Source organism: Thamnophis sirtalis, unplaced genomic scaffold, assembly GCF_051295495.1.
Source record: "Thamnophis sirtalis isolate CommonGarterSnake01/CBP01778 unplaced genomic scaffold, rThaSir2_p1.2 scaffold_4, whole genome shotgun sequence".
Taxonomy (NCBI): domain Eukaryota; kingdom Metazoa; phylum Chordata; class Lepidosauria; order Squamata; family Natricidae; genus Thamnophis; species Thamnophis sirtalis.
This window is the reverse complement of record NW_028261384.1, coordinates 9727178-9738635: the sequence shown is the minus strand read 5'-3', so window position 1 is coordinate 9738635 and position 11458 is coordinate 9727178. Positions and strand designations below refer to the sequence as shown.

The window sequence follows — 11458 nt, the reverse complement described above, 5'->3', positions numbered from 1 at the left end:
TCTAGTTTTTTCCATTTTGGACATCCTTATCAGTTATAGAACCTGCTTTATTTTTGGATTTTTTTAAAAAAGCCTATTTAAAACTATTGTAAGCCCTCTCTTTCTCCCCCACAAAGCTTTTGATTATATCTTATGAACAGAGCACAGTTGATTCTGCACACTTAATTAGGTAACCTCCTGGACTAGGAAGAGCTTTCTACTACTAACAGACTGGCTGGTTTCACTGAATTAAAATAAAAGGTACTGTTACAAAAGTTAAAAAATCATAAATGGCATAAGGTAACCAAGCATTTAATGTACAATAGAAACCAAAAGGACAGTTGCTAATATGAGTGTCAAAAACACCTAGTGTTAATAATAAAAAATGCAATACAAAATACATAAAAATGGATATTTTTCTCTCTCCATGATATTGCAAAGATAAATCATAAAACATTTTTCTAGACATACTTTTTATGTGCTGCCTGATTTTAAAAAGGAGTATCAAAACCTTAACTAGAATCTAATCCCATTCGCAATCCTTAATGTGGACTTTAAACTACACTGCATAAATTAAGGACCAGGTTTCCCAATGGAAGTTTTCAATCCATTATCAAATTCAAGCTTCTCACAAATATTTGTGTGTATCAATAACTTGTAAAATGATCTGTTTTTTTTAACCTCTTCCCGAACAAATGGGGTAAAACTGAATATGATAAAAATCAAGTAACAACTTAGGGTAATCACTTAGCTGCCATCTGAAGTTATAACTGATCCAAATGGGGATTTTTTTTATGACCTGGATTCAAAATTCTGATGATGGAGCCTTGTCCCTCCACAGTCGCCTAACCAAAATTTGGGCACTTTTCAAAATAGCTCCGTTTATGGCCAGCTGCAGCATCCCACAATCATTGGCCGTGTTTTACGATGGTTTTGCCAAAAACTGACATTTACATCCAATGTTCAGCAAAAGGTGTCTCAAGAGAGAACCATTGGTTTGCCTAACAATTGCTGCAAAAGGTTGTATGCGACATGCAACCGTAATGGGCAGTGTCTATTATAGTCACATATTACCTGTAAACTTTTTAAAAATGCTGTCGCGTACTGTGGCATTTCAAATTGCTTTGGAAGAACAGAAAAGTTATGCCACCTGCCCTTTGCCCCTCGTTTGTCAATCATTCTCTCATGCAGAATTTCTCAACCTTAAGTTTGAGATATCTGCCTTTCAACTCCCAGAACTTCCCAGGCAACATGCCAGGTGAGGAATTCTGGGAATCAAAATCCAGACTGTTTTGATGCTGCAAATCCAATAGTCGCCCCGTATGGGCTTCCTGGCACATAAGGGAGCCTGAGGGGATGGGGGGGGGGGTACAGCACTGGAGCTGCATTGAAGCAGGCAAGTGCTACTTGGTCTTCGGAATCATCAAAATGGGACCCTGAACTGGTTAAAATATTATAGGACATTGAGATGGACATTTTATTAGATTAAAATTAATAAAATTATTTACAAAAAAGACAAGAGTTAAAACGTAATTTTCTCCAGAATCCCAGCCATAAATTCAAATGGAAAAAGTACCATAATACTTCTGCAAAAAATACTGGCAAAACACGGTAGTTTTCTGACAGACCATTTAGGCCGGCTTCATTAGATGCATTCACTAATTAAATTACATTGTCCTAATTATCATTTAAAATATTTCTCTACACTGTTGGACTCCGAGGAATGTCATCGCACTTCTACTCCTGCAGAAAGAAGGGGCAAGAAATGCAACCACTTCTGCTCCAACTTGAAGATTGCCGTGCACTGTGATTTCTGACCTTCATTAAAATAGTTTCCTTTAAGTGTTCAGGGATAGAAATAGCAGCAAGGATTGCCAGCCTCAGAAAATAATGCAGAAAGCTAAGAGTCCCTGCACAAGTGGGCATTCCTTGAGGCGGTAGGTACTCAATTCTCCAAGCGCCACTGCTGAAGGGAGGAGCCATCGCATATGGCCATGGTGACGTAGCCTTTGAGATTAAGTGGATCAACCATCTTCATGCACTGCCCAACAGATACTTGATACAGCCTATTGTTTTTCTGCAGAGAGAAACATAGCAGGTGAGATAGAACAGTTCCAAACCTATTTTTGCAGCCAAGTTATTCCTTTTAGCAGGCTTATGTACTTAGGTGCTCCCGTACCAGCTCTGCCTTTACTAGCAATAGTAACAGCAATAACATTTAGACTTACATACTGTACCATAGTGCTTTACAGCACACTCTGGGCAGTTTACAATGTACACATTATTTGAATATTGGCCCCAACAATCTGGGTCCTCATTTTACCGACCTCGGAAGGATGGAAGTTGAATTAAACTTGAGCCTGCCAGGATACAACACCAGGCAGTGGGCAGAGTTTGCCTGCAATACTACATTCTAACCACTGCGCTACCAGGGCTGTATAGATTTTACATTTTAGTCTTCATAAACTGCAACTTACTCATCAAAACATTACTTCTGAATAATTCTGTCAGCATCAAAAAAAACCCCATTGAGACACATATTCCATGCTGCCCATATAAACCTACTCATCTGGTCTTGAAAGGCCAAGTTTTGATTAACAGTACTTTCATTCTTCCACTAGTTTTTTGCTTCTATAAATTTATTAGTCACCAATAAAATTAAAATAATTTTAATTAATGATAATTGCTGCTTCAGAATTCCAGATTTAGACCATGGCTACTTCTACCAATGAATTAAGACTAAGTATTTTGGCATTGTTCTACTCCTAACAGGTATTAGTGGGCATTGGGCTACAAGGCAGGAGACTGGGAGTTCTAGTCCCACCTTAGGCATGAAAGCCAGCTGGGTGATTTAGCCCAAATCACCTCACACCTCACCACATTGTGTGGGAAAAAGAGAAGGAGAAAGAAGTATTAGGGATGTTCACCACCATGAACTACTTCTAAAGTAGTAAAGCTGGGATAAAAACCAAATAATCGTGCTGAAAGGCAAGGATTTAAGCTTTCAAAAACATCAAAACTGGTCAAAATCTTTCTGTCCATGTGACATATTCCTAATTGGAGGCCTTGCTATGTGAAGGACCCACAGCCAATAAGGTTACGGTAGGCATTCTCGTGAATATCTAGCTTTCACAATACTCTGTATAAACAGGAAATGATCCATGCACAAAGCGAACCAATTCTCAAGCTTATATAAACTTTTAACAACCTTTAGCCAGAACTGCACTAGACTGAAATTCATCCTGGCCAAATTCACTTACCCCAAGTAGCCACTGCTGAGATCCTCCGGAGCCATGACATTTCATAAGGCGTGGTGGATCGGACGTGCGCGTTTCAGATACATCCAAACACAAGAGGTTATTTAAGATTAATTCATGATCCTCGTTATATATCCATACCTACGAAAATGATTACGAATATTTTAGGATCTCTAGGAACCAATGAATTGAGGGTGGTTTAATCATGAAGGGGAGAAAACTTCATACGCTTCTCTTTCATTGTGTCAGTATCTTCACTACATTTTCATCTGCTTTGGTTTTCCATCCTGGAGCAAAATTATTTCTTACTGCAGGAGATGTTATTTAAGATGACATGATGTTGATTTACCCAAATAATTATAAAATTAACAAATCAACCAAATCACGTCTGCTCATATTCTGCCATTAATTAATAACATTAGCTGAATATACAGATGCTAATACTGAATGAAAAGGCACTTACAGCTGAATACACACCTAGCAAATAACAAATAGTTTCCTATTAATTTTGCTTCTGTTTGGATGATCTCAAAAGACCCCACCCACCTACCATTTGTTTCCATCTGTCTGTTTCACAGGCATATTTCCAGTTCATTAGATTTGTTTCATGTAATATTTGCTTAAATTCAGAACTTCTTTCCCCAACTTGATATTTTCAGTATCAGGTATATGTCCCATAATCCCACCCAAAGTGTCCAAGGGATTTGGAAAACTGATTCAATACATTTGAAAGGCAGCTAATGAAACAAGCTGGAAGCAAGTTGCCACGCGGAACACAATTTTAACCAAGGTACCCCTTAATATTTAATATACAGTGATTGATTTCTGAAAATATTGAAAAGATTTCAGGGAAAACATTAATTAAAAAGTGATTTATTCCCCCGTTTCCATAGAGTAGCTCAGTTTAGGCATAAATGTAAACCTATCTATAGATTAGTATTTTTTTAATTTGTCATCCATTAGTGCGAACTAGTCAATGGAGATTCTCAGTCATACAGGTCATGGTTGTCCCAAAGGTGCTTTTTCAAAAGGCAACTGAACTTTGTTTCCCCTTGAAGACATTTTGCTCCTCATCCAAGCAGCTTATTCAGTTCTGACTGAATGGTGGAGGATGGAAGGATTTATATTCCTTGCGATCATCTAGTCGTTAGCCCTCTTTCTGAGAGTCACTGAAGCCACTTAGAGGTTTATCTGTGCCCTCAGGGTCACCTGAAGAGTGCAAATGGGGTTGGAACCTTCTTGGAATGGCTGAAAGGACCGTGTTGTAAACAGGAGATAGATAAACAACCACTTCATAAATGCATGGCACAACATAGCACTTAGCAATAGCACTTAGACTTATATACCACTTAACAGTGCTTTTACAGCCCTCTCTAAGCGGTTTACAGAGTCGGCCAATTTGCTCCTAATAATCTGGGTCCTCATTTTACCCACCTCGGAAGGATGGGAGGCTGAGTCAATCTTGAGCCTGGTGAGATTTGAACTGCCAAATTCAGAGCAAAAAAATGTCACAAAATTGAGTGCAACCCGCAAAGGCAAGCAAAGAGTTTGGACAACGGTGGATTAAAGCAGTGGTTCTCAACCTGTGGGTCGGGACCCCTTTGGGGGTTGAACGACCCTTTCACAGAGGTCCCCTAAGACCATCGGAAAACACATATTTTTGATGGTCTTAGGAACCGAGATACCAATTTGATGGTTGGGGGTCACCACAACATGGGGAACTGTATTAAAGGGTCACGGCATTGGGAAGGTTGAGAACCAATGGATTAAAGTAAGGCAGCCCTCTGGGAAAATAGGAACACGACATGTGAAAATTAGCAAAATCAGCAAAAAAATAAGGGGTTTAAGGAAACTTGCCTGATTTTTATTACTGTAGTCACATTCCCTGACCACCACAAGTCCTCCTTTTTGACTCGGGTGGCTTTGCGCCGCCAGACATTTATTAGTGTGAAGGTGATGCAACTATAAGGAGAAGAAACAAACACACTGAGAAGAGAACATCCGATGTGAACAGAGGTCATATTCGCAACCACCCTTCCGTCCAACATTCCTATTATATTCTCTAAGAACAAAAGTGTGAGGAACAAAAAAAAAAAGATTAAATATAAATTACCAACCAACGTTTTCAGCGTTATTACACTGAGATATTTCACAAATGAAATATCTGTCTCTTTCTATCATTAAAACTTGCCACCATCCTGCTGGGCCAAGAATAAACTTGGCAAAAAAAGATACACGATATGCAGAGGCATAAGGTAGATCTCTCCTAACAAACCATCCGATCACCTTGTATGGCTACAACTGCAATATTTAGGTTGTGTAAAACTTTACTTCTAGAAGTGGAGACAGTGTAATTTTTGAGAAATGTTAGTACTTGGCGGCTTTAAAACACAAGGTATATAAATAGAAAACTAACTGGCACAATTATTACACTTTTTAAAAAATTTAGTGCTAGAAACCAATTTCTATAGAAGGACTTTATATTGAAAGTAGAACGGTCACAGTACAGTACAGACAGGATCTAATTTTACACAACCACGTAACAAATCATCAGCAGTATTAAGAAGGGAGACGGGAATTAAATGGTTAATTATAGGCAAGCTACAGAATTCTGGAAGACTGCTTTGTTTCCGACAGTATATAAGCATACCAAACAGATTGATAATTTTTTACAAAAATCAGAATATCTGTCTGGACAGCTGGGATGGATAATCATCTACACACAGACACTATTTGTTCACAAAAGAAGTACAAACATATTTGGGGACTTGATATAAACATCATTTTTATAGGATAAAGTACTCAAAACTGATTCTGATACAGTTACAACCTGTTTACAAAAAAAGTAAAACTGAAACTCCATTTTTATTATTTATCCAACTCTCACATTCAGCATTTTGTTCCACCGTTTCAAAGACTGAATTTAAGAACAACTTTATCTGATCTCCATCAAATTTCAATATAGGTAGTCCTCGATTTAGAACCATTTATCTAGTGACCATTCAAAATTTTGACGGCACCGAAAAAAGGTGACTTATGATCCTAGCAACCATTGCAGTAACCCCCATGGGCACGACTGGCAGGTGACTTTTATTTATGACGGTTGCAGGGGTCATGTGATCACCCTTTTTGACCTTATGGCAAGCAAAGTCAACGGAGAAGCCAGAGTGACTTAACAAATGCAATGATTCGCTTAACAAATGTAGCAAGAGAGATGGCACATTGGGACAAAACCATATTGATTCACTTCACAACTGTCTCACTTAACAACAGAAATTTAGGGCTCAATTGTAGCCGTACATCACTTGTATATGCCTAGAGATTCCTTCCTTGATGGCATCTTTTCCACCTCCATGTAACAAGAAGACAAAATGATTGAATGATGTATACAAAGCCGTTTTAAAGACTTTGCTATGAGGTCAGAAAATTGTCTTACACAGTCTATGAAACAGGAATTGTTATACATAAGAATCTGATTTTTATGCTAAAGCATGAATTAGCCACCCAATTTAATTTGTGAAGAGTAGATTCAAAACTAAGAAAAAAACAAACTTCTTTGAAAGACGAACATGCTTTCCCAAAAAAACACAAGGGGCTCAACTAGAGATAGACATGAGCCATCAAAGGGAGTTTGCTTTCCTTCCCTTTTTTCCCCCCTTGTCCAGAAATCAAAGTCCACTTTGATTTAAATTCAGCCCAAATAGGGAAATAAACCCTTTGTGTTCTGACTCATCCAGCAGGAGGACGACTCAGGGATTCAACACTGCATGCAGGTTAAGAAGACAGCCTTATCGGTTCATGATAGCCAAAAAGTGAAATCTGGTAGCACTAACAGATTTTATTTATAATCAAGCATTCGGTGGTTAAAATGTTGTCCTATAATTTTGTCTTTCTTCAGTCAGATGTCAAACTTGTTTCCAGGATTCTCAATTACAGGTATGGTTACAATTACTCTGTGGAGGTTGAGAACTGCAGAATTCACATGCACCAAAGATTTTGGGCTACCTGGAAAGGTATTAACCCATGATGGCGAAACTATAGCATGCGTGCCCAAAGTGACATACAGAGCCATGTTGCCTCGCATGCGCAGCGTCGCCTGATCCTCTTCCAAGTTTCTGGCGTGCATGCGTCAGCGGGCTCTCGTGCATGCAGCAGTGCCGGAAATTGGAAGAGTGGTTCTTCCATTTTCTGGCATGAGCGCCGGCCAGCTAATTATCAGGTGCGCATGCACACCAGTAACCAGTAACCAGTGTGGCTCGGAGGAGAGCCTTCTCTGTGGCTGCCCCGACCCTCTGGAACGAACTCCCCGTGGAGATTCGAACCCTCACCACCCTCCAGGCCTTCCGCAAAGCCCTTAAAACCTGGCTGTTCCGACAGGCCTGGGGCTAAAGAGCTGTTGCCCCCCCCCTCGAATTGGTATGACTGTTGTGTTTTAATTATGCATTGTTTCTTTATGTCGTTTAAATTCTTGTTTGTATCCCCCTTCCCTGGTTGAGTTGTGAGCCGCCCTGAGTCCCCTTCGGGGAAAAGGGCGGCATATAAATAAAATCAACATCAACATCAACACACACTGGAAACCGGACGTTCATTTTCCAGTGCTGTATGCCCCCCGAGCAGCTCTTCTTCCGGGTTGCACCCCAGATGAGCGCGCACAAAAACAACTCGGTGCCAAAAAGATTCGCCATCCCTAGTCTTAACCAACACTGTGGAGACTGTAACATGTTAGCTCACTAACTGATGGGATACTTGTAATCTCTCACACATATAACCTGCTTCTGCAAAACCATCCCACCTCCCCATCTGCCATAGCTTCATCCCAATCTAAATCAGCTACTTCAGCTTAACCATTTTGTGCCTCTGATGAACTGAATGATGAAAAAGAGTTTATGCCTTATAATAACATTTATTAGTCTGAAAAAGCGCTACTGGACGCCTCCTGATTCTGGGATGGATGCATGGTTTTTGATTGCTTGATTTCTATTAGCAACAGCACTTAGACTTATATACCGCCTCACAGTGTTTTACAGCCCTCTCTAAGCGGTTTACAGAGTCAGCCTATCGCCCCCAACAATCTGGCTCCTCATTTTACCCACCTCGGAAGGATGGGTCAACCTTGAGCCGGTGAGATTTGAACTGCCGAACTGCAGCTAGCAGTCAGCTGAAGTAGCCTGCAGTACTGCATTCTAACCACTGCACCACCTCAGCTCTTAGCTGATATTTAGAAAACGCATTTAGATTCTTTTACCTGAAAGATTTGGCATGTTAATAATATAGAATTCCCTACAAGATTATGACAGCTATTGGATTGATCGACTTAAAATGGATATTTAGCAAGTTTATGGAGGGCTGGCATAGGACTGCTATAATAGCTATATAAGTAAATCTACTGTATTTTGAAACTCTGCTTTTAAATATGAATGGATAGTAGACAGGAAAACAGGGAGGGCTGTAATTTTTGGAAATACACCACTATAACTAAGAGTGGGCATTTTTAAAAAAGATGACGGCTCCTTGGCTTTATAATATACTCTGCCTAGAATTTAGATTAAAAAGTTATAACCCTTTTAGATCACAGGTGCGACCACCAAAATAAATCTCTTTGATTTCTGCTGATTTCTACATAGCTCCTTTGTACTGTTTATATAGCTAAGAGAAGCTGCAGACTCAAGGAGCGGAAGCTATCAGAACAAAAGGTGAATGTGTACTTTTAACCTGGTAAGTAGGGCAGTGCTCCAGTTACATCATCTTCAGATTGATCCGAAAAGGCAGAAAATGTTAGGCAAGCCATGTGCCTTCACAGGCTGTGAAGCCCTTGCTGATAAAGGAAATCACATTGCAAGTGTGCTTATTAAAAAAAAAAACTGATCACCACTGACCATTCAGCTATGATGGGGGGGGGGTCTGCCTTAGTTTTTAGTGCAGGCTGTAGAAAACATTCAGAAAGATTAAATACTATTTGCCCAAAAGGAAACCAAATGACACAACAGTCAGACATCTTCATCCCAACTACTGCAGCGTTATTACTTATTTTAAAGCTAAACTTCTGTATTGTACTAATATACTTCCTTTCCCTTCAAATACCACTTGAAAATTTCCACTCCTAGATTTTTAAGAGCTCGGATTTAAGCAAATCTGAAGAATAGCCTCTTACCCTTCCTTGTTGCAGTATTTTTGGCCTTTTCTGTCCTTTATTGAAAAAGACCGGAGGCTGAACCTTGGCATTGGGCCCAGAGATTTGCATCTCTGGATACACATTGTCTAAATACCATTTGAATGACTTGCAGTTCAATTTTTTTCTTAATTCCACACGGTCAGTAATATTCCCATAGTTCCTTGTTCGTAGCTCTGGACGCAAGGCAAAATACTGTTCCTGTTTGAAAAGATTAAGGTAGCAAAGAGAGTCACTGTTATTCCTGTTATGGGAAACTAAGTCTAAGAACAGCTAGTCCTCAATGAACGACGGTCATCTGCCGACTGATAACTCTGTTGATAAGCAACGTGTGGAAGTGTGATGTCATGGGACCGCTGATTGTGGCTGTTGAGCGAATCCTGAATGGTCTTGGGTGTTACTTGCTCACTCTTTGCAATCTTCTCTGGCTTTTTGTTGACCAGCGTTGAGGGTCACAAACGCTGATTGTATGTGACTGCAGGATGCTGCAAATACTGTAATTGCAAACCGATGGCCAAGCAAGCCCCCGAGTGGTAATTACATGAGGCTACAGTGGCCACAATAAGAGGATCAGTTGTAAGTCTCCTAATTCAGCCTTGTTGTAACTTCAAATGGTTGCTGAATGAGTGATTGTTAAACAAGGACTACCGGTAACAATGGCCTTTATGGTGGGAGGAAGCTCATTTCTCTGAGCTATTCCTTCAAATTCTTTCCTAGGTAAAAATTACAAAATACCACTGAAAAAAAATTAAGGTTCTATATGTGTTTCCAACATTTATGCCTCTGTTCCCTCCCCATATAAATTTCCAGAAACATTCTAATAATCAAAAGTACTAATGCCCTGGAAACGGAAGATATAACGATGCTTATTTCTTCCAACAACCATAACATCAATAGATTTTTTTTCAGGAAGGTGGGAAAAAATCCATCTTTTGCTCCCTTCACAGGTTCACTGAGGTATAACTCTTGTCCCACCCACCCCGCCTCACCCAGTAATATATAGTTGTCACGGCCTTGCCTTATATTCATCCATCCACACATGTGCGAGGCGTAGAGAATTATGTGCCATTGTGTCCTGCCCTCCTGGAGACCCATAGGGACGCCTTTTACGGAAGATGTGCCCTACTCTGGAGCAAGGGATGATGAGAAGTTTGCCTCCACACATCCAAATCTGTTCGGAAATAGAAGGACTTAGTAAAATATTTGTACTGAAGGCAGGTGATCTTAGACACAAAATCTAGTTTCTGGAAAGGTTTTGCCTATTTGCGTAACTGTGACGTCTGGATCTTATTAATAGCCGAATGATCCCATTCAGGATGGCAACTGTCATCAAAGATTAATGTTCAGCTCTGTACTCCTCTCCCAAAAACACAGAATGAAAGCAAGGAGTTTTTGACCACCGTTATACAGAAGTCCTTGGCTTGTAACAGTTCACTGAGAGACTGTTCAAAGTTAGAATGGCACTGAAAAAAGTGACTTTATGACCATTTGTCACTGATACAACAGTTGCAGCATCCCCATGGTGACGTCATCATAATTAGGACACTTGGCAACTGGCTCATATTTACAACCATTGCTGTGTCCCGGGGTCATGTGATCACCGTTTGCGACCTTCCGACAAAGTCAATGGGGATTCACTTAACAACTGGGTTACTAACTTGTTAACTGTAGTGGTTCACTTGAGACAAAAAAAAAGGCTGTAAAACGGAGCAAAAGTCACTTAATAAATGTCTCACTTAACAATAGAAATCTTGGGTCCAATTTTGGTCGTACGTCAAGGACTACCTTTATTGTTAAAGCAAGATATCTGAGGTCCAAGATATTTGAGGAGCAGTCTTGGGTGCCAAACTCTGCAAACAAATCAGTTTTCTAAGTTCATCATCAAATTGTCTTCACTCCAGAAATATGTTCAATTGCCTAAATTCAAGCCCTGTCCCTTCCCAACAACGGCCCCACAAACTATATGCCTCTCAGTTTTTTATCACCGTTATATATAACATATATTTATATCTTAACCTATATGCAGTATATATAGAAAACAGATGGTAGCTAG

General features: G+C 39.8%; 1 protein-coding gene across 5 annotated transcripts in view; it reads right to left on the bottom strand.

The window, feature by feature from the left end:
• Nucleotides 1-275: 275 nt before the first annotated feature.
• Nucleotides 276-11458, bottom strand: part of GALNT11 (polypeptide N-acetylgalactosaminyltransferase 11) — a 25772-nt gene continuing 14589 nt past the window's right edge. For 4 of the 5 annotated variants that reach the window (XM_087712469.1, XM_014076034.2, XM_087712470.1 and 1 more), the window contains exons 8-12: nt 10424-10576; nt 9388-9606; nt 5094-5198; nt 3240-3377; nt 276-2056 (exon numbers count right to left, since the gene is read on the bottom strand). In XM_087712469.1, coding sequence (XP_087568595.1) covers nt 1925-2056; nt 3240-3377; nt 5094-5198; nt 9388-9606; nt 10424-10576 — 747 coding nt within the window. In that variant the 3' untranslated portion in view covers nt 276-1924. The remainder of the gene's footprint in view (nt 2057-3239; nt 3378-5093; nt 5199-9387; nt 9607-10423; nt 10577-11458) is intronic. The other variant, XM_087712471.1, reaches the window with a different exon arrangement.